The 27565-nt window shown below is 40.8% G+C and overlaps 1 protein-coding gene across 6 annotated transcripts in view; it reads left to right on the plus strand.

Annotated features, from left to right (window-relative positions):
- LOC116309675 (forkhead box protein J3-like) overlaps positions 1 to 27565 on the plus strand; it is a 67187-nt gene that overhangs the window by 17537 nt on the left and 22085 nt on the right. For all 6 annotated transcript variants that reach the window (XM_039603921.1, XM_039603920.1, XM_039603923.1 and 3 more), the window contains 3 exons: positions 15130 to 15204; positions 18678 to 18761; positions 25259 to 25360. In XM_039603921.1, coding sequence (XP_039459855.1) covers positions 15130 to 15204; positions 18678 to 18761; positions 25259 to 25360 — 261 coding nt within the window. The remainder of the gene's footprint in view (positions 1 to 15129; positions 15205 to 18677; positions 18762 to 25258; positions 25361 to 27565) is intronic.

The following is a 27565-nucleotide window of genomic DNA, read 5'->3' on the forward strand; positions in this document are numbered from 1 at the left end:
TAATAAACCATGTAGTGTTCAGTCTTCAGTATAGGTATGCATACGCTTCAGTGCAATAAATATCTGAAATTTGAGCGCTGTGTTCATTAACCTTACAAGGAAAAAACAATAAAGGCTGACAGTGGCTCTCGTTTCCTTTGCCTCGTCCATGTAGAGTTGCTGTAATCAGTAAAGGTTACTAGGCAGAGGGGAAAAAAGGCAGCAGTATTTTTATTGTATTAAATACTGTTAAAAAAGGGGGTTTTTTTAAGCTCTGTAAACTGGAAAAAACTTATCATTCCACAAAAACAAACACTTCAATCTCTTGTAAATATATGAGAATATGAAATAAATGTGCAGTGGCCGATGCAGAGAATTTTATTTTGTGTTTTGGTTGTGTATACATTTACATGCTGCATGCTTTCAAGTGACAGAAATACACCTGAGCTGCTCATTATCCTGACAGATCCATTTGGTAAAGAGGAAAAAAAGAGGACAGACTATTTGAATCATCCCACTGAACTTCTGAATGGTGTTTGATTGCATGAGTTTCTTCTTTGCGTTGACACCAAAGTAGAACAAAGGCATTGGCTGACCACTGTGGGGCACTGCAATAAATTAAATTAGTGTTAACAGACTCACTTTTAGCACGACTAGAGCAAGTTGCCGTGGGAACTGCCCTACTAAACTGGCTGGTCTCTCATCGCTGCTTGGAGCAAAACGGCGCTCATGCAACAAATGCTGTTAACTTCCTCTTTCTGTTAAAGGTCGACTGTTAAAGTTAATGACAAGCAGTTGTGGCCACAGTTTATTGTTCACTTTTAAAGGGATAGTTTACTCAAAAAAGTTACCTTCACATGTTTTTTGTCTGGTAGTGCTGTTTATCTATCTGGGTGTTGTTCGGCTGTAAAAAAAAATTAAGATGATTATTATTATTTTATTTTAAGAAATCAGTTCATGATTTTTGGAAAGAGATTGCTTCTAAGGTTTTCTTTAGATGGGCAGCTCACCCTGATATAATCCAGGCCATAGGGAAAAAACTTCTATTTATTTTTGGTGAAATGTTCCTTTAACTTGGACTTTGACAGTTCAGCTTTGATGGTGAGCTGTGAAGCAGTCCTAGCCCCTGTTCTTTTTATGAGACGATTTAAGCCATAATATATATAAACTTCCACCACATTTGTATTTAAATATAAATTGCTGCTATTGATTGAAAGGCAGATTAAGATAATTAGCTTTTTTTTTCCGTTTTAGGCTGTGTCCATACTCGCACACATGCATAGATGCAGCTATTAATTATACTTGTGTACGAAACACTGCTAGAGCTTTTAATTACATACTAATCACTAATACGAGTCTCACTATTAAATTCTTAATTAAAAGCCAGGAATTTCTCTTGCTATCTCCTCGAGCATTTGGCACTCATCCAACACTGTGTTTCCCTCTCTAACCAGTCAGGCCTGCAGCACTCTCCATATGGCTAATAATAGGCTTTAGGCCGGTTTCCCTAGCACTTTGGAATGCAACAGTTATACCACAGAATGAGCTTCTTCGCTAGTTATGGGGTTTGCATCCTGTCTGACACGAGCCTGTTCTTTATCAGACCCTGGGTTGCGTCAAAGCGTGTCATAGAGCGAGAAAGCAAATGGCTGATGGTTTTCTGATTTACCAAAGTTACAGCGGCCCTGCTTAGGCACAGTTTTTAGCAAGTAATACATGTGTGGTGCTTTTCTTTTTCTTCTTCTTCTTTTTTTTTTTAATAAAAAGGCGTTCAAATGAAATTGACAGTGGTGTCAGCCTCAGCAGATTTAGTAATTGTTGATTTTATTTTCAGATTTTTTTAGCCGAGGTATTCAGGGAGAAAATAAAAGCTATCTAACTTTAATGTAGCCGAAAATGCAACATTTTTAAAAGCTAAAAATCTTTTTAAAATATTTCAAATCAGTACAGTGATCTGAAAAAAACATTTTCATACTATTCTTTGCAGGCCCGTAGAAAAGCTCAGCACTCCCTTTCTACTTCCATATGAATTAAGAGGGGAAATGGAAGCCAGGTGCTGCTAATCAAATGCACGTGATTAATTGGTCATCAGCAAGTGTGATCACTGGTATAAATTAGCATTTTTGCCAGTTTGCTGGTCTGGAGCATTCAGCTGCATGCCACAATCTTCCCAGGAGTGGGTGTCCCAGAAAATTCACCCCAAGGGTCAGATGCAGTCCTGAGAGAAATTCCTAAAAACCCAAGAGTACATCTTAGACTCTGAAGGCCTCAGCATGTTAAATGTTAAAGTTCATTTCAGTACATTTAGAAAAAGGCTGAACAATTATGAGTTGGTTACCGAGAGAAAGTCTTTTCTCTCTTAGGAACATGGCAGCACAACGTAGGTTTGCAAAGTTGCATCTGAGCAAAGCACTAGACTCCTGGAACAATGTCCTTTGGACAGATGAGGCCAAGGTGGAGATCTTTTGGAGAAAAACAACCACAGCATATCCGCACATATCATACTAACGTCATACAGACAGTCATACAAACTGTCAAGCACGGTGGTGGAAGAGTGATGGTTGGGCTTGTTCTGAAGTCATAGGACATGGACACCTTGCATTCATTGAGTTAGCCATGCGTGCCAAAATACTCTAGACTCAAATATGAGGTTGTCTATCTAAAACTTGGCTAAAATTGGGTCCTGTAACAGGAAACTGATCCCAGGCACAGCAGCAAATCTACAGCAGAGTGGATGAAAAAGCAAAGACTTAGAGTTGCAACAGTCCAGATCTCAAGCAGACTGAAATGTTGTGGCGGGACCTTAAGACAGATATGAATAAACAAATGAAGTGATCCAAGAAGAGTGGGCCTGAATTCCTCCACAACAATGTGAGAGACTAATAAAGCCATAAAGAAAGTTATTGCTGCTAAACATGGTTGTACAACCTAATTTTTTTCACATATATTTTTTGTGGCTGCATTTCAGCCACATTAACATATACCCAGAAATAATTTTTCATGTACGATGGAATGACACTGAATCGGAAAAAGAATAAAAAATTAGATTCCTGCTTCTCTTTGCATCAGTAAACAAGAACTTGTAGATCACAGCCGGTATTTGCTAAAGAGTCTGACAGGAGTTGTGCTTATTTACGAAATCTTACATTATTAGAGCTCTAAACTCAATAAACAACCACATAATATATTTGTTCAAGGCTTATAACTGTGTTAAAGATCATAAAACAGCAACAGCCGATAACTGCGTGGCATTGATCTCTATTTTATGATCTCAAGGCAGTCTGCCATTGGTTATATTGACACATGAATCACAGAAAGCCTGAACAGCACCAGAAACGTGGCCTTTACACAGTTCTGGACGGTGTCTGAGCAGATTAATATAGTTTGTGAAAGGCTTCATATTTGAGTGATTAAAAGTCTATAAAAACGAAGAAAAGAGGGAAAAAAGTAATTTAGATGGATGTTGTTTGAAAAGGCACCACGTTTCGGTGATTAAAAATCTGTAAAACTAAAGAAAAAGGAGGAGAAAAAAACTAATTTAGATGGATGTTGTGGATATTATCTATACCCACAGGAAATCCACCGCAGTTTCAGTAGTCATGAACCACGCAACCTCCCAAACAGCACAACACAACCCACCTAATTAATAAGTTTAGAATTCAGACTAGAATAGCCTTCATTTCTTCACTTAAGCATGATAGGAAAGGGCGGCTGTCAAACGGCATTGGGATGCATAGTACAACCAGTGCACTCCTTCCTGCCTGTCCTCCTACCCCTCCTTCCTCCTTCCCTGTTCACTCACCTCCTCTCCCGGAAAAGCTGGTGACAGAAGCTGTCACTTCGCACACAGCCCTCTGCTTGAAACAACCAGCAACAGGAAGTCTGCCACTGCGACCTACTTTGGTCTCTGTGTTATTTTTGAAACACTATATTAAAATTACACCTGAAAGGATTTTGTCTTTCTAAATTAGTTGTGAGAGCAGAAATCCTGCTGATGTGACACAGGAAGGAGTATAGCGTTCAACGCAAAGGCTGGGAAAACTGGGATGATCTCTTATTGTTGTAGAGTATTTCTGCTGTTTATCTCTTGAAAAAAAGATAAAATAGTAGCACCATAATCACTGACCTGCTTTGTAAAATCCTATCTGTGAATATTAGAAGGTGTTTTGGCATCAGATAAGCATCGAATACATTAGTCTTCTGCTCATTCCCACTACAGTCTTCATCAAAGACCCTGTTAACACTTGGTTTTAAAACGTGTCTTGTGTGATCTGATCATGGGTGGACACCTGAGACACACTGCTGTTTGCACCTGTGTCTGTCATGTGTCTTTAAGGTGTTCGGCTGATCACTTTGGCAGTCAAGTGGCAGAACGGCTTAGCAAAGACAAGCAAAGAAAAAAAATGTCTCAAGAACTAATAAACATGCATGTGCTTTTTCAACTGGTTAGATAGCGAGGATAAAGTCATGTCTAACTTGAAAGAGGGTGAAATACAAGACTAAAAAGGACCACTATGTGCTGCTTTGATGACAGAGTAAAAACACACCTTTGCTCCCTTCCTGATTTCTCAGCTTTTTGCAAATTTTTCACATTTAAAAGTTTCAGATCATTGAACAAATCTTAGTATTAGACAAATAACCTGAGTAAATGAGATGCAGTTTTTACCCCTCAGTCATGTCGTCCCTCCGCTGGACACCGAAGTTTGTGAATGTGGTAACTTGAGACCAAGGCAACATGGGATTTTTTAAATTGATACCATAGATGCCGTCAACTAAAAATCTCAAATGAGTTTGAATCCCGGTGATCTTGACCTCAAGCTCTTAGGTCGACCTTTTCTGAAAATGTGGTTTACACACATATACCATAGACATGATTTTTCTGATTGAACTTCTTTTTGGAGAGTGACAGTACTAATGAGGTTCTTCTAGTCGATTGCAAAGTCATTAAATTTCCTGAGGCTGCTCCACAATAAAAAAGGATCCAACCAGTAGACATGGGATCTGATAACTTGTTCCAGTTTAGATCCGGTTCCAAATTGGTAAAATTCCCTGATTCGTGAAGTTCTGCACCAAGTGAATCCCTTACCAAATCTTTTATTCATATTCTCTGTTTATTTAGGCTTTTGTGCATCTTTGATGCTACAGCATTGGAAGAACAGCCACAGCCGTCTATCCATTTTTGTACTGTCTACCTAATTCAGGGTTATGGGGGCTGGACCCTATCTTAGCTATCACAGGGTGAGAGGCGGGGTACTTCCTGGACAGGTTGTCAGTCCATTGGAGGGCTAAAGCAGCAAAGTGAAATCATTTTTTCAAACAAATATATTTCTAACATGCTATGGTAAGAATTTATGGCATTTTTGCCACAGCTGCACACAATCCTAAGCTTTCAGTGTGAAGCAGGAGCAGGATGTGTTGGGTTTACATCAGCAATAGCTTAACCCTGAACTGGAATATGACAGAAAGCATCCGAGAATTAAGCCTTTTGTCAAGTTAGCGGTGCAGATCCATGTTGTTTGAGTAGGGGTGACTGTGTTGGGTTTGCTGCAGTCAGTCAGCTGCATCAGTGGCAGAGGAAGTGCGTGTCTTGATGCAATAATTAAACCAGACTGATGTGAGCCTCTGGAAATGCAACACTAGATTTGTATAACCTGCAACCTGCTAAGGGCTTCCAAGCAGTCTGTGTCTAAAATGACTCTAGACAAAATGATGTGGCAAAGCCGGGCCTGCTGGTTGGAATGATGAACTGCGTTTTTGAATATTTTTATTGTTTTGGAGCAGCTTGCTAGATCCCCAGAGACGGCAGAAACCCTGCTTCCACCTTGTCTGTGATGTTGTTGTTGCTTTTTTTGTGTGTGTATGTGTGTGTGTGCGAGTCACAAGCATGCAGACTCACTTAGGCCCTCGCCTTCTCTTTCCATCACACACAAGCAAGCAGGTTCTGGTACATTCTGGAAACACACACACATACACACGTGTAGACACATTAACGCAGATGAACAGGTGCATGCATAACTGCTCACGTGCACAGGTACACACACACACTCGCTTGCACACATGCTTACATCCAGACGAACGAACCAACAAAACGCTGAAATGCACACACCCACTCAGGCGCACACACTTGTGTACAAGCAGACGCTGCACAGCCGCGCGTACCTCTCATCTTATAGATGACTTGTGTGAAGTACTTGAGTGAGGGAGTGAAGAGGGTGGGGAAAGAGTCCATCAAATGAAATGAATATGTATCAGATGGAGTTTGAAGTAGTGACTTGCATTCAGCCCTGCATACTCACGGAGCGGCTGTCACTCCGTCACCATCAGGATATAATAAGGTGTCTCAATGATACTCAGAACCCAGGAGACTTTCACATCTAAGACACCTGTCCGTGTGCGCTTGTACCCTGTACTCCCTCATCCAGCCGACTTCAGCTCTTTCTTTCTTTGTGCCTCTTGCTCTCTCCCTCCTCCCAGCTCCTACTCCTGTGCCTTACTTTCAAAACTTACATTTTACCCCCTCACTGTATGGGTTCAGCTGAAAGTTAATAAAAATCTCTTCTGTCTTTATTTTCTCCCAATATCCTCTCCTGCTCTGGCTTCTTTCCTTTTTCACTCTTTCTCTATCTGTGGTTCTGACTGTGCCTCTGCACCTCTCCGACACAACAATGCATTCATCTTGAAGGGCATGGGAGTGACTTTCGTGAATACTGTTGTGTGGGAGTGCATTTGTGTGTGCACATCAGACCGAATAAGCTCCCGCCATAGGTTAATACCCTGGCCAGCAAATACCCTTGGCCCTTTGGCCTTTGACCTCAGCCTCCCAGCAGACAACAACTGATGAGCAGAGGTTTCTCTGGGACTTATACCTTGCTTATTAGAGCTTTCCCAGGCTCTGTATTACAGCCTGCTGAAGCACATTAATAAATGTATTTTTAAACAAAAATGTAAAGATCGACAGGTCTTTTCCCCCAGGCCTCAGTGTCTCAGGACGCTGGATTTCATCCATTTTTTAAATGTCGTCTTGTAAACCTTTAGTGACTGTAATCAAACCCTCCCCAAACTGCAGACCTGATGGGGAATCATTTAGTTTAGTGTGCACATTAATGCTTCAGCTATAACTCACCTCAGTGTCTGTGCATAAAATGAAAAAGATTGTTACAGCAGGAAACCCGGGGAGCAGGAAAATATTAAAAAGTTTTGTTTCCACCTTTATGAAACATCTCTTCTCAGGAGGGTTCAATTCTGTTGAGCGAATGCCATCTAATGTTACCACTTTGCATTTAACTCTGCTGGCATGACCCAAATCTTCCAAACCTACCACTTATGTAACTTTGCTCTTCTCCATGTGACCTGCTTCTCTGGCATGTCTACCCCAACACAAACACACGTTCACAAAAGCAGCAAGCTTCCCGCCTATGGCCAGAATATCTTCTGGGGCCTTTACCTTGCACTTTACCATATCTAGTCACACACCCACACATGCAGACAGGCTTTTTATCCTGTTAAGCATCTTTCTTTGATCATTTATCTCTTTCTATGGCTGATCCACACATATGCACAGCCTTATATTCCTTTCCTCTCTCCACCCGAAAGCATGTTTCCAAAACCTGACTTTTTGTCACACATCACATTATATCACATTGCATTTTGTCAAAAAGTCATCCATGCCTGTCAAGCCTGCCTTATATAACTACTCTCGTCAAGTCCAGGATGCTGCAGCCTACATTAGGCAGCAGCAACATCCATTTACCACATAGACACATAAACAGCAATTACAACATTATATACTGTGCACATGCAAACATCCACAAGTCTCTGTGTTATCTAATACTCGTGTGAAAGCCGTAAACTGCATATAAAACATGGATGGAGCCACATGAAGACAAACAGCCAACAAAATAATCAGTATAGAGTATTATTCAGTAGTCTTAGGAGATCCGTCATTTCTTTATGCTTTCATAACAGGCAACTTTTAAAGTGTATCTTTAGACACTTTGTTGCCAGCAGCATGTTGCAAAAACAAATGGTTTGTTCCCATTTCTTTAGCCAATTATATGAAAAATGCCAAAGATAACACAGTTTTACAGACATAAAATAGTATTTTTGTGCCAACAAATGATTTCCGGACAGGTGTTGTCTAAAAAGTTGGCATATCTGAGCATGGTGTGCAGTGCGTTGTTAAAAAAATCGAGGAAAGTGAAGGACAGAATAAGAAGCAGTAGGTCTGAAAAAGACAACCTGTTCGAGCAGATCGACACTATCTGAAAGTCACGCCCTTAAAAAAATTGGGAAAAAATACAGCAAAGACCTGAGAAATGCATCTGGACCTTCAGGTGATCCATCTACTGTTCATAGAAACATCATCAGAAATGGTCTCAGTGGAAGGATGGCTGTGAAGAAGCCGTTCTAAATGAAGGGAATCGGGGAGAAAAGGCTGAGATATGCCAAATTTTACAAGAAATGGACTTAAAATGGGGAATTTTTGTTTTAAATCTTTGTCAGTGTGCACACCTCCCAGTGTCTACTTCATTTATCTCCCTGACTATTCTATTTTCTTGAAAAACGTTTGCGTGTGAGATCCGAGTTGAAGAAAAAATATGGTCAAATATCAAATACTGATTTTCAAGCTCGTTAGAATTGCACAAACTCAGTTTTCCTTATATACTGTATTTCTATGTATGCTTGCACATGTTTTGCTACATTAGTTTCCCATTTTCCTAGTAAAATATAAAGAAATGAGGGGTGGCTCAAGTGGTGGCTTTTCACAGTATGGTGCCTGTAAATCTGGACAGGCAGAATTGCCAGGACGCACTATATGAAAAAGAAAAACAATAAAATAAAGACAGTGAGGCACACTTTTGGGTTAGCATATTTACTGTAGACAAAAACAAATATTCCAGTCAAGTTCCATCACCTCTGTACTTTAAGAAGTGCAACCTCATAAATTTTTCCATGGGAATTGTTAGTCTTTGCAGTAAAGGAATCAAAAGAAGGAATGTCTGTCATCATTTTTAAACACTCCCCAAACTCTGGTTTGGACTGACTCTTCCAGTGATGACAGGTGATCCTGGAAGCTGCTACAAAAACCTGCTATTAAAAATCTTTTTGGAGGCATTTTTATTTTTATGTGGAGGCAGTAAGCAGTAAGAAAAGTCTGTAACTGGTTTGTGTGGCAAATTACTGATATTTTTAATGAGTTATTTCCAGAAGGCGAGAAAAACAAAACACATTTTCTTTAATAATGTGTGTGTACATTTAACATTTCTTTCAAAATTTCCTATCATCTTATTCTGATGATCTAGTTCAAGAGATCAATCGATGTGTGATTTTTAATACTGATAATGACATTTGCTGATTTAAAGAAATTGGCCTATTGTCCGATATATCGGCCAATCATTTTGTTTTCTAAACAGACAATTGAAACATATATGGATTTCCCTAACATGTTATGTGTTTTTTATTCATCTTCTCTTATACATTCTGCTTGACTTTTTTATTACCAAAAATGAAATTGCCCTCTGGTGGACTATGCAATACTCATATAACTGGAGTGGAGGCTGTTTCTCCCGTCCCTTCTTTGCTCTTTTAATTTTCATTTATTGCACAGATACCAGTAGATCAATAGATCGATCCTTAAATGGCTAATATTGGACAGTAATGTCGGCCAGCTGATAAACTTTCCGTGCTGTGTCTCGTTCTATCTGATTTTTTTTCTCCTAATTTCCTCACATCTTTAGAAATACCTCACAAAGCTTTCTCCATCACAACATTAAACGCATTACATAAAATACTAATGCTGATTGTGAGCACCTGTGTGAAGGCAGATGCTTTGCATGCATTCAGGTGTAGACACAATGCCAGTCTGGCTTGTTTGGAAGGTTTAACCAAAACCAATAGAGATCAGTATTGTTTGTCTTGCACTGTGACCTGCTTGCATTGATTAAAATTCGGCTGGAGCAGATTAATATGGACGGAAAGAGGATTTTTAACTTTTAAGTTATGAGTCATAAAGCCCGGGCGCCTGCTGACTTCTTCATAATTCAGGGAGAAAGGCTAGTCTCTCTCTATATGCATATATTGTGTGGACAAGTAACTAAATCATGGAGCCATATTGTGGCTTCAAATGAATCAAAACTGCAGCTTGTACTCTCTAAGCGACTTCAGGGCTCCGTAGTAATTAGATAATTATTAAGTAACTCTCGTGTAGTTCGGATGGCAGAATTGTGCATTATATTATGCTCACAGTAACTGGTAGTGTATGGAAAGCATGCATCCACAGACATACTTATTATGCCTTAAGTTGGTCTGGACTGCTGCTTATGGAGAGAGCAAACACTGATTTACTGTGTTTACAGACATTTTTTTTCTTCAGTGGAAATGGAGGTTGTCGATGTTGTGTATATAATTTTGTTCATGCCAAAGGTATGGGACTCAACCAGTAGTCTTATTCAGCGCCTGCGTTTCACACAAACACGCAGGCACACACTCGCACGCTCTGTGATCCTTCAGCTACTGGGCGGGAATGGCATGGCCTCAGCCTGGTCAAAAAAAGCTCATTAATCAGGCAGGGCGAGGAATGTGTGGGAGGAAGATACAGCAGTGACTCTCATTATCTTACTTCACAGCGCTGCTAATCAGTTCATCTATTGCTAATGATTATTCAGTGAAAGATTACTTTTTATTTCTTTAGCATTTATGAAAGCAGGCTTTCGCACGTACTATGTATTCACAAATGACACACAGACAGGCAGGCACAGAATGAAGGACGGTCTTCCTCTGTGTGTGGTTACACCGAGGAAGAGATGCACAAACACACACAGCATCTTTATGTCCTTGTAGCGAGCTATGTGGAGAAATCATATTTAGTTTTTTTTGTTATTCTTTCTTTTATCCAGGATCCCGTCAGGGAAAAGAAACAGAATCTGTTTTATGTATCATTCGCCCTTTTGCATACGTGTGGGTGGCTAAGAGAGAGAGTGTGTGTGTGTGTGTGTGTGTGTATGGAGTTCATAACAGCCTATTAAATGTTTGAAATGAAATCTTCATACTATTCGATAAAGAAAAATTACCATACAGTGATGAAAAGGCTGATAAAATGAAGAAAGTATAGAGTAAAACATATTGAGAGGTAAATATAAGTTCAGGAATTCATTCATTTGAAGTTAGACAAACCAGGACGAACCTCGCTAAGGTTTGATGAGGGAAGTTTGGGTTCAACCTTGGGTTTCCAATCTTGGAAAGGTGGTTCATTTCCCTTGTTGCATCGCCATGGTAACTTCTGCTGAAGACCTTACCTGCTCTGGAGCTGATTAAGTTTGCATCCGATCAACACATACTAACTCAATGCCTCCCAATTTTTCCTGGAAAACATCATCACCATTCCTGGAAGAGCTCGCGGACGTCGACGCACCAAAGTTTTCTCCCTAACGAGCTCAGCCATCTGCCGTGACAGGTTAGGGGTGAGAGGAGGGAGACAGGACAAAAGAGACACTGTGGAAGGGAAACAGAGATTAATAATAACTCATGGTTAAATGCAGAGTGGTATAAGAATGCACAGAGTGTGAAAAAAGGTGAGCGAAGAAGAAACTTTGCTCAGAGCAACATGGGAAGCCCCCAAGCCTAGCCCTACTCCAGTGTAACCAAGGGAGGGTTCAGGGTCACCTCGAACTACAAAAAATGACATTTTTAAGATTAATCTTAAAACTAAAGAAGGTGTCTGTAAAGATATTTAAATGTTTTTAAATAGGCTTTACTAATATAGCGCTTTTCCCATCTTTGTGACCACAGCAAGGAAAGTGCATATATAAATTCATATAGCATTTTTTTATCACTATACTGCTGCACAGACCGTTCCTATTATGCTCATATCACCTCTCAGACATTGTTGCTTTGTTACAGTGCTGGCATTGTTGTACTTGTGTGTTTAACCTCCTATATAATGCATTGCCTTTTGCTTTGTGAAACATACCATTGTTCTTCCAGTAGCTCTGTCATAAACCATATTTGTGTTACATGCTGAAAATAACCAATATATACATGTACACTGTATATGAGCAATGCTGAGGGTAATGCATTACAAATTAGCTCATTAGAGTACTCAGGTTACTTTTTTATCCAATCAGCCTCAAAAACTGTTACTTTTTAATATTAGCTATTTGTCACTGTTGCACCATATTTCCTGTTTCTTTTGTTTCTACCTCCCAACAGCATGCACAGGTGCATTTGTCCTAGTGTTCAGTATTCAGTCTTAACTTGTGACATTGTTCCACTGAGACACGAGTGTAAGAGAAATGAAGATGTATCCCTGGCCGATAATGAATGTTTGTCAGCTGCAGCTTTACATCAAATATGTAGAAGCACACCTGCAAGTCAAGCACAGCTCAACAAGACTGGTGGGGGAGCCCACTGAGGAGGAGAACGACACCAGTGCTGCACCAAAGGCTAGTTAGCTCAGCAAAGTTCAGCTAAGGCTGGAGCTCACTCTGCTCACTCTACCACCTGAGCCATAGCCACCAACATTACCTAACACTGAATATGAACATTATTTAATGTAATATAACTTTAATATAATGTCCATATCCAAATGATGTTTTGAATCATATAAAGATTAAATACTGACCTGCAGGTTGTTACCTTTACCGTTTAACCTCAAATATATTTTGTTTAATGCTGCTAAGCAAATGTCTCATCACTGTGAGCGCTGACAGCATACAGAAGTTAAGATTACGCCATAAGCACCACGTTGGTTTTGTGTCACCACTTAGAACGTCATGTAGTCTAGTTTTACACACTAAATTTTTAATTCAGTTAAAAAATATATTTTGCTCATCGGTAATTGCAGGGCACTCAAGAAAATAAGCAAAGCTTAGAGGATCACCACTCTCTCTCCTTTCCTTTCACCCTTCTCTCACATACAGTCAGCACAGACACAAAAGAAAGAAGGGCATGAAATTAATTAAGCAATACAGTGTAGTGCAAGTTTGCAAGCTTCAAACAGCACTGTACATGTCAGTCTTTAAATTCAGCTCATTTTATTCTATCTATTCTATCCTAATCCAGCTGTATCCTCGCATGCTGATTGGTTTGGGCTACGGGCTGTTTTTGTTGATATGTGGATCATAAGGGACACGCTCACATGGAAGAAAACTCCCGTGCTCCAAACCATCTGAAAAATATTACAGTAAATTCTCAATTTACTGAAAGGGGACGACTTATGATTATTCCACACTGGAAGAGTTTTTTAGTTAGCCAAATGACAGGAACAAATTCAGGGCTGTACAAAGGTTTTAAAAGCCACAGTGCAAGCATGCGGCCCAGCAATGGACACACATGCCCCAAAAGTGAAAAGTGCTAGAGTGTACAAAGTCTGAAATAGATGGGGTTGTGCAGACATTGCAAGTAGTGCACAGATGTTCAAAAATTGCTTGAGTCATAAAATATAGTGTGTGAATAAACAAATAACAGGTAGAGGTTAGCAAAGTTAGATGGGCTGGCTCCTGAAGTGACGGGACTCTGTGTTAATGATCTACCGCCACCAACCGCAGGAAAGTTTTTGGAACAGATGGTTACCGTAGTGTGGTAGCTGGTGGCAGTCCTCCTTGCCTTTTTTCATCTCCCGACTGCCACATATTTCCTTGATGGACGGCCACAAGCAGGCAGTGACCCGCTAAGCAGAGAAGCCAAAACCTGCTCGAGCATTTCTTCTTCAGCAGAGATCGAGGGGAGGCAGAGGTGGACTAGGCTGTAATGGTATACTGGAGACAGAAAGCGAGAGAGAGAGAGAGAAGGTGTTTTTCTTTTTCTGTAAGAGAAACAAAGCTGCTGCTGAGCAGTACGAACCCGAGAGAAGGAGACGAGAAATTCCTCCCATCCCTCTGTCTTCTCTCCTCCTCCTCCCCAGTGGTATTAATTAGCAGCAGCAGATGAGTGGAGAACGGGAGCCTGCAGGGAGAACAGGTTCATGTCAGGTTAGCATAAGCTGTTGTGCCCCCCCCGTTTCTCTCACTCTCTCTCTTTCTTTTCCTACCCTCACAACACACACACAAATACACACATAAACAATAGGGATTGTTATAAATTTAAGAAATATGATCTTCTCGTCTTTATGGCTAAAACCGAACGTGTACAAAAATGTGAGTTTTCATTAAGCCCAGCTTAAACTCCTCCTCCTCCCTCCAGTTTTACTCTGAGCACAGCCTCTTGACATATTCCAAAAAAACAAATCCAACCCTGTAGCACATCAAACGCACAACCGCTGACATTATCACCCACCTCACGGTCATGGCGAATCATTGCCCTAGCATCCCTCTGTCTCGCTCCCTATCTTGACTGAAATGCGCTCCAGCCTCCTGTTTTCAATCATCAGTTTCGGGAGCGTCTGGTACGCTTCGGCTTTAATCAATGGAGTTGTCTGCATCTGCACCGTAGCAGCCCGCATTTCACTCTTGTCTAACCGTGACCCGTAGTGTCTGTTTTTATTCGACACGGTACGGAGTAGAAAGCGGAGAACTCCTTTTGAAGGCCTTCGCTAATGTGGAGACCGAGGTTCTGGAGCCAGATCTGAGCGAAACCCAAGCTAAAGATAGTAAGACCAGATTCTAATCTGAGTGAAGAAACACTTGTACTTTGGGAGGAGATGAAGGACATGGCAAGGTCCCATAATGGTTTTGCATTGGTTCCCAACAGTCTTGACAAAGGCTGGAAAAAGATAAAAGCTTCTGTTGCAGTGGACACTAATGAATAAGGCTGGCTGATAAATGATGTTTCATCCTTAATGCAAAGCCAACATACAGCAGATATTTCACTAAAGATGCTGCACAACGCAGCAGACATTTATCCTTATTCAATAAGAGCGTGTTTAAAAAGCATACGTTTTATTTCTCTGTTTATCTATCTGTGCATATTGGTGCGTCTTTGTGTGGGTATATGTAAAAGAAAAATAAAGAAAAATAATAGGTTTTAGACTTTTCTCATATTCTCCAGTCCCTACTGTAGAATGAAAGCAGATTCAGAAAGTAACTGTAATATAGTCAGCATATTACAGTTTGCTTATTTAAAGAAAACGTGTAAAAGTGATGCCACTTTGTTACTGCTTCATAATATTCTCTTCCTTTTCTCTTCCTTTCTTCCTTTTTCTCTCTCCCTCTGCAGAATTCTATACGACACAACTTGTCCTTGAACAAGTGTTTTCTCAAAGTGCCTCGCTCCAAAGACGACCCTGGAAAAGTAAGTATTTTCTCAACCTTATTGTGCGACTTAAAAAAAAAAACAGCTGGGCGGCGCACGGCGCAAATGTCGAGTCGGTTTCAGCAGGCTTTACCAGTAAGTGGCGACTTTTGACGTGTTTAGTAGCACTCGTGCCACATGTGTGAACACACTTGTGCTTAAGTGCTCACTTGCTCTGCTTCTTTGTCACACACACACACAGCGTCTGCGGTTAAAAGCAATTTGTAACTCCATAACCGGCTGTGCTGAATGCCTAATGCTGCTTTCTCTGTTTTCTGTGGCTCCTGCGATATTGATTCTGCCAAGTAATAATGTGGTACAGGGAGTAATGAATAATAAGTATATGTAGGTACACTCCCTCAGATGCAAGGCCTTCCATGCATCTGTTATGCTTTATTAGAACTGCTTCTCTCTGTATCTTGCAGACACAATCGGAGGAAGCTTTAGATATGTTTCACTCCTGCTGCTGCTGCTGTGGTTAGGAAGCAGCGTTGCCACGGCCACTTCAGCAACTCTGGTTTGATAACAACAATTTGTCAAGTGCTTGGTTGTGCTGAAATCGAAGGACATGCTCAGATGGGGAAAGTGTATAATTGCAGCTGATCACTGAACCCTGTCCTTACGCCATATTTTTAATACAAGCTCAAACTCGTCACAAGGTTAATGTTGGAGGCGATCCGCCACTTTTACACAAAACTGAGGAGCCAAACTTTTCAATGAGCTCTTAAAAACTCTGCTCATTTTGTTTAGGGGGTACGGTTGAGGTGCGGGGGGGTGGGGGAGCGGAGAGTTTCTCCAGGCTGCGGGGATTTTGGAGCCATTGAAAAATGAATTAGGGGGAAGAAGGTTTAAATAATTCAAACAAAATCCTTGGGCTTGAGTGGAGGCCTATAGTCTGCAAAGACACAAAGAGAGCGGCTCCCCCCTGATTAGCCTGACTTGGACCTGACCAGCACCTTAATTCACACCGTGGATCGAAGTGGTCGATACCTCGGCGTAGTGGTGGTGGGGTGGGGGTCAACTGTGTGCGCGCGTGTGTGTGTGTGTGTGTGTGTGTGTGGAGAAGCTGAATGTACATGCTCTGTTTGAAGCCACAGAGAGAGAGGAGAAGCTAAATCATGCATGTGCTAACGTTAATTGGCTGTGTACTGTTCAGTGATGTGGGACTGAGAGACAGGGGGAGGAGAAGAGGAAAGAATATGAGAGGTGGGGGGCAGATAGATGTTGAGGGTTGAGCTGTGTGCATGTGTGGCCTAGATGAACCTCTCGAATTCAGTCTGCAGCTTTGGACCTCCTTGGGAGGGAAGAGGCAAAATGAAAGGCTGAAAAAAAAAATAATACCGGAAGGAAATCTAGGAGCTAAAAGCAATTGATTTCCTCCTCTCTTATTGTATCTGTTTATTTTGGACACTGCTGTGTTTTAACATTATGTATCAAAAGGATTTTGGTGGATTTTCTGGGGAAAGGATGCAGAAGCGTGCACCACTGGAGAACTAAACCTAGAGAAAACTAATTTGATACTGGAAGAATAACAGATAAGTTGATGCTTTTGGATACTGTGGATGCGTCCATCTCACAGCACTTACTTTCTATTTAGTGACACTTACTGCAGGCCTTATTTTGTAGAAGTAATAAAGAAGAAGCAATGTCATGGATTAAGAAAACAAGTAGATTCAGAGAAATAAATACTGGTTTATCTTGTAAGACACTGTGTTTTTCAAATCTAACGTAATCTTAAACAGTTTGGGGAAAGAATAGGTGTAAATAGTGGCGAGTGGATCATATTTAATCCCTGAGTTTTTGAGACTTCTCTATCATCAGTGTGATCTTTTATTAAGACTAACCCCCTTAAATGTTTTGTTTGTAAGATTAACTGTGAGCAGGAAATTTCTGTTTCAAAAAATTACAATTTTCTTGAAAATATTTCATGGTTTAGACTTTACAGAGTGAATTATCAGAACAATATAAAGATTTAAAATTCATAATAAAATATCTTGGCCTGCAACTGCAGTTTATTGACCAGTCATATTTACCAATATTTAGAAATGATTTTATAGCCACATCTGTGAAATTGTAGGTATTTTTCAATATTTGGCTTATAGATGGAGGGGTTTGCTCTTTGATCAGTAATTCAGCATAATTAGGGCTATATTTGTTGCTACTTGTACTGACTGCATAACTTATGATGGGATGCTTATGTGTAAATTAATCACTAATGTTAGTTACTCTGTAAGTAGGATTCTCAGCTATCCCATTCTCTTTTATACGCATGTAGAATATAGCATTAATATAATACTTTTGGCCACTAGTATATGATCAAAAGCATTGGTCTGCATCTCTTAATCCTTCAGTTGAAGAGGTTTCACTTTCTTTGCCACTGGTGTATAAAATCAAGCACCTAGCCATGTAGTCTGCATTTAAAAGCCTCTTTAGAGGAGGGCTGCTCTAAAGAGCTCACAGAACTCAAGTGTGGTACTGTGATAGGATGCCACCATTGCAAGAAGTCAGTTCATTTAATTGACTGCCTCCTAGATATTCCACCACTAACTTTAACTGCTGTTGAAGAATTTAGGAACTACAGGAAGTGGCAGACCATGTAAGGTTACAGAGTGCTGCCTGCTGAGTTGCACAGTGTGTAAAAGTTTCTAGCGCTTTGCTGATTCACTAGTTACAGAACTCCAGACTTTCTCTGGCATTAACATCAGCACAGAAACTGTGCACTGGGAGCTTCGTGGCATGCGTTTCAATAGACGAGCAGCTTCTGTAGGTGAAATGAGAAGGTGGCCCAATACCTCCGTTTATATAGTCTGTGTGTTAGTGTTACTGCTGCTGTTATACTTTATCTTTCATAAGTTGTCTGCTGTAACCTGGTGTCTTTGTCACTGTGTGTGGGTGACTAATGTAGATTTTCCCTCATTTCATTAAATAAAATTATCTAAGGAGACATAGAGTAAATAATTACATTTACCCAAACATGATACTCAAGGACAATTTTGAATTTAAATCTTAGATTTAAATCAAATTTAACTTTTCTTTCCTTTTTCTACCCAGACAAAAAGACCTAATATCAACATCAATATTAAAAATGTGTATTTCCAACACATTTATTGATAATTAAATGAATACTTCTTGTTTTCATGTCAATTCAATTCTGTTCTATTTATATAGCACCAAATCATAACAACAGCAGCCTGAAGGTGCTTTATATTGTATAAAGTAAAGACTCTTTACTAATACAGAGAAAACCCCAACAATCAGATGACCCCCTTATGAGCAAGCACTTTGGCAACAGTGGGAAGGGAAAACTCCCTTTTAACACCGAAAAAACCAAACTCAGGGACGGGCATTCAAGACAAAGTTTGAAGCTTTGGACAAACCTACAAAGCAACCAAACCACTGGAGAAAAGCACAACTAAAAAAAAGCTTCCATCAAATATGTTTCTAATGTTTGTTTTACTGATGTTAATATTCAGGGTTCCTACTGGGCCATAGACACCAATCCTAAAGAAGACACAGTACCCAGCAGGCCAAAGAAGAGACCACGCTCTGGAGAACGAGTAAGTACACTAGTATTTTTCTATAATCCGGTTTTACCCTCAAAAGGCTGATGGGGTATTGTTGTCACTCCGCCAGACAGATGGGTGGATGGTCGGCGTGCAGGTTTGTAAATGTAATACTTTGAGAATGAAGTGACAGAATTTGGAAATTGATGCTTTAGGTGCATCTGCTAAAAGTCTCAGTGACATCTAGATAAAGATCAGAAGTAAAGTTTTCTGAAAATCTTGTGACGATATTAAATCGCTAAAGATTTTTCAAATCATACCATAGGTGCATCTACTAGGAGGCTGAGGGAACAGCTGGATGCCAGTATTTTTGTTGTTGTTGTTTCGCTTGTTGTTTTAAAAGTCGTACCAATTGACTTCTCTAAGGATTTATTTCATTCCATATTCTCAAACCTGTGACCCCTTTAAGGTGCTAATATCAAAGTTAGACATCATCAGAGGAGAAGAAAAACGGGATTTTGCTGATAAATCGAGCATTGTCGTAACATGTCTGAAAAGAGAATTATATGAGCAGAAAAACAAGGGATTTGAAGAAGCTTCCCAATACAAATGAGGTGCTACAGAAATGTGTGAACAGATTTGCAGTCTTTCTCCTGTTCCCATGCTATAATGATGCACGGACAGACTAGCAGTCCAATAATGTACCTTTAAACCTCCCCTGAAAGATGAGTGTAAGAGCCCTCAGCAGTACTAGTGGCTCTGTGAGAACTGACTTCTCTTTAGCTTGTTAGGAAGCTAACATTAGCTTATTTGCACAAAAAAAGCATGGGTGAAGCTGGTGTGTTGGCTGTCAGGTATCGTGTGGACCACGTGATAGGACTACATGAAGATTACCAAATGTCAAATACAGACATATTGTGCCAGACCATCAGGTTGTACTTGAGACATTTCTCTCAAAACCACATCTCACTCAAAGGCCAGTGGATCATCGCAGGCAGCAGGCTTCAACATCTGGTGACCGTAAATCACTGCACAGTACCTCAGAGACCAAAAAATGTGGATTATCTTGTCATCGCTTGCTTTACCTCCTCCTAAATGCAGCCCGAAGTATCTTTTTACCCTTCAAGTCAATTTTCTTCTTTCTGCTGCTCATAACTACAGTGATTGTGCGCTGTGCTCGAACGCCTCGTGTCTACTCACAGATGGAGGGCTGAAGCTGCTGAGTGGACACGGTGTAACACCTTGTCTACACAAGAGGCACAGCATGAGCAGCATATTCGATGCCGCAGCAATGTAGAAAAAAACACACATTTTCTGTGTAATTATTACATTTTAAAGCCACAAAAGTACCAAACTTTATCTGCTTTTTTTTTTTTTTTTTTTTCCTGGGTGGGTTATTCTTGCTGTGCACTGCTCGATTGTTATTGACGAACTTATTACTGGACTCTAGCGCAGGAGAATGCCCGATCACCGGTGCGCGTGCCTTCTTTGTAACAGAACCAGAGCCTATGGTTGCAATTAAACAACTTTTTGATATTCATCCAGGTTAACCCCACAGGCTTTTGGGTTAGCAATTTTCAAGATGCCATAAAAGCAGCAGGAACAAGCTACCGGATAGATGTGAGAATACAGAAACGGGAATGAAAATTGGTTTTGGGAAATTGATTGACAGCAGCTGAGGCTATAAATATATGTAACCCTGCATCAACTCGGCAGAATGCGGCTGGTGTGCAGTCATTAACCTGGGGATGTGAATACAAAAGCAGTGCAGAGTGAGCTCCATCGTGTATTTCAAGTCTGGTTTCACCACTGTCTGCCATCATCTCTCTGTTTTTTTCCTGACTCTGACTACAGTATGGCGTGCATTTCGATGTCTGTTTTCTTAGCGGCTGATTAGCACACTCATAAACTAGTGTCGGCGGTTAATGGCCAAAATTTTAATACGGTTCAGATTCAGTATTCAGCACATTAAACAGATTGAATTCCTCTCTGATTATTACCTCAGCGGCTTAAATGAACTGTGCTCCCCTGGCAAAGGGATGCGTACTAAAACTGCTGCCGTATGACACAAAGACTTGTATTCAGTCACAAATGAATACAAAATAAAACATTAAAATGGCTTCAGTTCAGTGATATGAGATCTGGTGACATGCAATATCATTGCTAGGCTCTGGATAACATGGCATTACTTCTCCCCGAAGCCAGAATGGGGCCACCAATTAGTGTAATCAGCTGGTGCAGTGGACCAAGCAGAAGATCTCCCAAAGTCTATTTCACAGGGGGGAGGTGTAACTCCAGTGTGCAGGTACATATTGTATTAAGCAGATGACCCTCTGAATGTTGCATTAAAGAAAACACGGCGTCTTTTCTCACGATCATCCGCCTCCCTTTCTCATCCAGCCAATCTCTGACTGTTGGCGCATCTTGATCATTATCTTTCGCTTCGTCCGTCTGCATTTCTGCTTTAGCCATCTTCCTCTCTGGGGAACTCTGGCAGGCGCAGCGCGACAAAGTGCACAATCACTGTAAGGTGTCGCTCATTGGAGAAAGAATCGAGGCAAAAGAGACGGAAAGGGTTGGGGAGGTACAAGAGAGGGGAAGAGCAGATAGGAAGCGTGAAAGGAAGGTTGCGGAAAGCAGGAAAAAGACATCAAGGTAGCGAGAAGAAACAGTCAAGTTTAAGGGAAGGAAAAAGAGGTAAGAGGAGTAAGTGGGAGAGGAGGGAGGAGGGAAAGAGTTCTAGGCTTGTGTTCCAGTTAATTACCACAGAAGGCCCCGGGGCTGCCGTTAGACATATTTTCTTCACCAACGATTTTTTTTTTTTTATTACAAACATTAATTAATTCAGAGCCTTGTCATCTCGTCTTACATGGATGGGCCCTTCGACCCCTTTTCTTACGCCTCACTTGCACTGCTGGCAGACACACTGTGGGCTGTCACATGGGCTAAGGAGAAACAGGGAGGTTTTAAGTGCTAAGATTTATGGCGGCATTACCATCTGAAAAAAAAAACAGAAAGAAAGGTGGGCTAAATACATCTTGTGTGTTAACTGGGATTTTGTTGCACCTCGGTTACACAGTCAAATATTTTAAGTTGGCAGGAAGGGCTAAACGTCAACCGCATAAATGCATTGTATAAATGTGTAGACAGGCAAGTGTACACGTAGTTTAGTACCTGTGTCTCCAGTGCCCTTAAGCATAATCACTCTCTTTCATTTCTGGTAGATGCTTCTCTGTTTGCCTGTCTGTCTGTCTGCTCGTCTGTCACCACTCAATTATCTCCCTGCCTATTCTTCTATTCTGCTCTTCCTCCACAAGCCTTCCTCCTGCCTCTCTTCACCTCTCTCTTGTCTTCTTTTTAAGTGCCTCCACCAGGGAACCGACAACCCGTTTCGCTGGGAGTTTATCATAAATTAAAGATTGCATTGTTACCAACCAATCCTCTTACTGTAAGCAGTTTGGGAAGGCAGGCAAGCTGTCTTGAACCCTGAAAGGAGTCAGACAAGGAGAAAAAAAACATCTTCCCCGGGTTTCTTTTTTTTGTTGTTGTTGTTTTTTTTCTCTCTCTCTTCTTTTTTTTTTTCTTTTTCATTTGGCAGGCATCAATTTAGCCCCTCATCGATCTTTGAATAGTTCCTCACGTCCTCACACTCAGTTAACCCTACTTTAGCGCTTTGTGAGGACAGCAGCGGAAAATGAACTGCTGCTGAATGCATTATAGGTACGTGAATAATGCATGAGGATGGCTTGATTCATCTTATCAAGTGCAAGTGATGTGTCCACTTCCAGGCTGTTTAAGTGTCCAGCAATTTAAATGAAGCGCGCCTCGACTAGTTCACACAGTGTGAGCCTGGGGCGTGATGGTGATTCAGGAGGCTCAGTGAAGAATCATGAACTTGCAGCACACTCAGATTTCTCATAACCTTTGTCACATTTCATTTCCGTCCTCGTTTTCAAACTCCTCTGGACATTTTCAATCAGCGGAGTGCATCCATGAATGATTTCTGCATAATAACTAGAAGGCGAGACTCTACTGTTTAAAAAAATATTAGTGTACCCCTTTATACTAATATTTAACCACAATAAACTCTATATGAAAATTAAAAAAAATGCTATTTACTGCTTAAATCTAGTGACGGCAACAGGAAACAGGGGAAAAAACACTATAACCTTTTAGCATGTTGTAATTTAAGTGGTCTGAATTGAAGTTAGCCAAGTCCCATCATGCTATCACAGGTGAGTAACGTAAGATAAGGATTCACCACATTAGTGTCTCATCCAGCCAGAACAGTTACTGTGTTCACATTATGGTTGAAGTAGGTACTCTTACTTACATGTTTAACCACGATGTAAGTAAGAGTAATCTTTACTAAGGGAAAAACAGAGTTTGTCTTTACAATTGTACAGTTCTAACAATCTTGAAATTCGGTATGTGGTATGACCTTTATTCTTCAACACAGTCTAAAGTGTCTTAGACAAGCTTTCTTGTAGTTTCTTTAAGTAGTCGTTAGGAATAGTTGAAGACTAGACAAGATCCCCAGCACCACTGGCTGAAAGCAAACCTAAATCTTGACAGAGCCTCCACAGGGCTTTACAGGTGACTCTTTTACCTGTTGTACCTGTCTGCTGACCTCCTCCTCTTTGGGTCCATCACCTGTTGTCATCAGTTTCCCTTCTTTTGCTGGCATCAGACTGGTGTTTTGCAACGTTTTTGCAACATCTCCCGTAACTCCTGAACCATTTGCTCAATTGAAAGGATTCCAGCATTTCCTAAAAGCAGCATTTTTCAGTGATATTAGAGTCATTACGGTAATCACAGGCACGATGTCGCAGCACCCCAGCGAAGACGAAGGTTGGTTGAGAAAGGAGAGAATATCAGTGAAAAAGCATAGAGTTGATGCTTTCAGATGAACTCACCCAAGCTCCCATCGGTTTTAATGGGTTAAGGTGGCTTGTTGACAGCCATCCTTCCACTGAGACCATTTCTGATGAGGCTTTAGTGAACAGAAGATTGATCACCTGAAGGGAAGGATGCATCTCTCAGGCTCTTTGCCAGGTCTTTACTGGACTTTATTCCCATTTCTTATGCACATGGATTTCAGATACTTTTCATCAGCTTTATTTCCAGTTTCCTCAGTTTTGTAATTGCACCACATACCGTGCCAAGATTTCAGCTAATAGCTCTTTGGGAATCACCTTGTTGGTGAACAAAATATTATTTTTATGCCTGTCGACCTCTGTTAACGTTGGCAATTTTCATAGATCCCGCTAGACAACTGGAAACAAAGGATGCGCTTTATATGTATACACAAAACTGTTTTGTTCCATGAGTTAGACACATTTTTTGTGTTTAAGTGATTCATTGGTCAGTGAGTGAAAAAGCAGCCAATGGCCAAAGAAAAAACTTTGAAATACCTTCAGAAAGCACATATCTCCACCTTAAAAAGTTGCTTTCCTCCTGCAGTTTTCCATTCTCTGTTATAACCCCCGTCCAAAAGATGAGCACAGGCTAGAGATAAGCCAGGGCTGACTTTTGGCTTCATAGGGAATTCAAACCCATTGCACCAACGCTGGACGTTTTTCTGTGTTGTTTTTTTTTTGCTCTTAAGACTACTTACCTTTTCTCGTCAGAAAATGCACGATTAGCCAAAGTCTCTTGTGGGTGCTAGATTTTCTAAAGCTTAATAAAGAGTATTTGCAGAAATTCCCTTCACTTACAATGCTGCAAGGTTGATGCAGCTTTCTTTTTTGCCCAGTGACACCAAAAACATGTTGCCCACCTTAAAATGACCCAGCCAGCCAACAAGGTTCACTGACATTGCTGCTTTTATTTTATATTCCTAGTCTTTTATTCTATAGCACAATTATAATATAATAGAATACGATGAATTAGGTGTATTCAAACTTTATGCAGGGAGATATCAGGCAATCAGTGATGTATTTGCTGCACAGTGGTTTTTATTTGTGTTGTAATAGTCGCCACATTAAAGCCTTAAGGAAACAGGAAAAGCAGGGTTTGCTACGTGACTGTTTTTATCCTGTTTCCTGTAAATGTGATCAATCTCCCCAGAGTGTACTAAATCACTGATTTGAATCAGTTTACTGGGCTTATTGTGAAAGTTATAGCCAAATCAATAAAAACAGCTGGAATCTGGCCACAGATGAGAGGGAATCACTGTAGAATAAATGCAGACACTTCAGAAAAGACATCATATGCATTACAGATTTTATAAAAAGACCTTGTGAAGTTTGTGAAGTGTACGCAGGTCAGTTTATGCTCTTTCACTTTTAGTGCCTGAAGCCACTGTTTATCCTGCCTTTTTTCCTTCATTAGGAAGCATTATTAGTTCAGTCAGAAACGAGTATTCTAGGCTATTTCACAACAGACTTTTTGGCTTGTCATTGTAAGAAAAACCCCAAAACATTATTAATAAAATAATAATGTTTAGTTGCATTCACGTGGGTCGTGTTACCAGGATACTGAACCCAAATCAGCAGTTATGAACATTTTCTATCCACAGATGTTTCTCACACAGTCTCCTGTTCCTGCAGGCATCAACCCCTTACAGCCTGGAGTCCGAGTCTCTGAGGATGGACTGCATCATGTCAGGAGGGGCGTCCCCCACTCTGGCCATCAATGCTGTGACCAACAAGGTAGGGCGCCAGCTGCTTCAATACAAAACAGCGCAATAGTGCAGGCATACAAAGTTTATATGACCGGGCACGTGGCTTCCATTCTCAGTTAGATACAGACAGAAGTTGGTTCGACATTTGGGGACTCTCCTTTTAGAAAGAGCTTTTCTTCCATTTTGGCAAATTCAGCAAATTCAAAAAGGGATCCAGAGCCAGCAGAGCCAACGTCATAACAAAGAAACAGCAAACAGTTAAAAAGAGAAGAAAAATCTTCGTGTCACTGTTCATTTTGACATGAGTTCATGAGGCTTGAGTTCTTTTGTTATAGCAATATCATCTACGACCTATTATCAAACATATCAGAATTGTTGTACAAGGTTACTGGATAACTGTAAGGTTGGAATTCATGCCGTGGTGGTGGAGGGGGCGTGGGTCAGAGGAGATTCATTAGCAGTAGGCTGGAATCTCTGGATTGGGATTCATTTAAATGCTGTTAGCTTCACTGACGATGACCTTATATGCTTCAGAAGCGACAGATGTTCCATTCAGAGCTTTAAAACACTGTAGTAAAAATCTTCAGAATGATCATACTTAGTTGGCATTTATATGAATGAATATTGATTTCTTCTGTGCAATGATTAGTCATTTGTACTTCCTGGTGAGGAAAATGTGTCAAACTTTGTCACAACATATTTATAGTAAGACATAACTGCAGCAGAAGCAGCAGAAGAAGTGTCTGTTTTTCTTTTTCGCCTCTTCTTTAGAGGCTGGGACGCCTTCGGAACAAGTCTTCACTTCTAGCAGAAAGCCTTATGCAACACAAACACACACGCGCATTTAAACGCTAAACGGCATGCGATCGTCTATGTGAGGGTCAGAGATCAAGCAGAGACAGGGACCTCTGACACCTTTCTGATCTGACGGACACACCCACACAAACACGGTAATTATGCGCAGTGGGTGATCCTTTTCGTCCTGTCCCCAACCAAAGAGAAAGTTTGTTCCGCAGCAGCTCGCATTACTCTGTTAGTTCTGGATGGGATGCGAAGGTCTGGACTTTGGAGCACGTTACAGTTTTCCATTCTGTACTTTTAACAGACCCTGACTCATACTTCCCAGAATTTGTCAATATGAGACACGAGGATGAGAATTTCAGCACTTTTTTTTTTCTTATCAGCGTTGTAGCCAAGTACTCATGCAGTTTTAATTATTATTATTATTATTATCTGGAATTCAGTCCTTTTTGCTGTGAGACACGGCAAACAACAGAGTGCAGTGGGTTAACTTGCCTACCTGAAAAAGTAGATACTGCAGATCCTTCACATTTTCCACCATCATTCTTATAACAAAGCCGTTAATAATGTTATTAATCAACGCCGCAAAAGGTATTGCAGTTTTATTAGATAATCGCTAAGACAAAACAAGGACAGAGCTTCACAAACAGCCAACTTGGTGCAGATCATCAGGCGATTATTGTTTGGCGTGTTTGGCGTGCCACTCGTGCAGCAGGTGGAGAAACAAAAGGATTTTCATTTGATTTCTTTAAACGTGTCAGGTTGCACTCAATCCGCGCTACGCCAGGAAAGACCAAAACTTGACTCGTCTCAGACATCAGTATACATTTTGAAACAATGATTCAGAGCACGGAGACCTTGATGATAATGATGCCGATGCCGGCGTCAGTGACATCCGCCCACATCCGCACAGGTGGCGTCCTGCAGGCACAGCAGTGCGTCAGAGCTTCTTCTATAACACGTTTGCTCTCGCCGATGTTCTGTTTGCATTGGGCAAAGTCTGCACTACTGAAGGAAGGCGTTCCTATAATTTGATACTGGGAATTTAGGATAGCGGAGGTCGAGAGGGTGGAGGAGGATCAGAGATCATTGCACTGAGTTACTGTAATGTTTGCATAATGAAAAAACAAATCTTTTATGATCTGTCGTGATCAGTGTTTCGGTTCTTTTCTTCTGCGTAGATTTCAACCTAAAGCACCTCATTAAACCTAAAAAGAAATCCCTGTTCCTTTACTTCCACAGTCAGGAGAATTAAACTTTCACCCAGTGCCGATATTACCAAAACTATCCAAACAGAAACGGTTCAGGATTAACACTTAAACCCACGACTCAATAACACTTCTCTATCCTTTCTTTTTTTGCCACTACAAGATGTTCTGCAGTGTAGAGCACTGCCCCAGAGAGCCTTTAATGTTGTCTCACCCGAAGGCTG

This window comes from Oreochromis aureus, linkage group 20 (assembly GCF_013358895.1).
Source record: "Oreochromis aureus strain Israel breed Guangdong linkage group 20, ZZ_aureus, whole genome shotgun sequence".
NCBI lineage: Eukaryota > Metazoa > Chordata > Actinopteri > Cichliformes > Cichlidae > Oreochromis > Oreochromis aureus.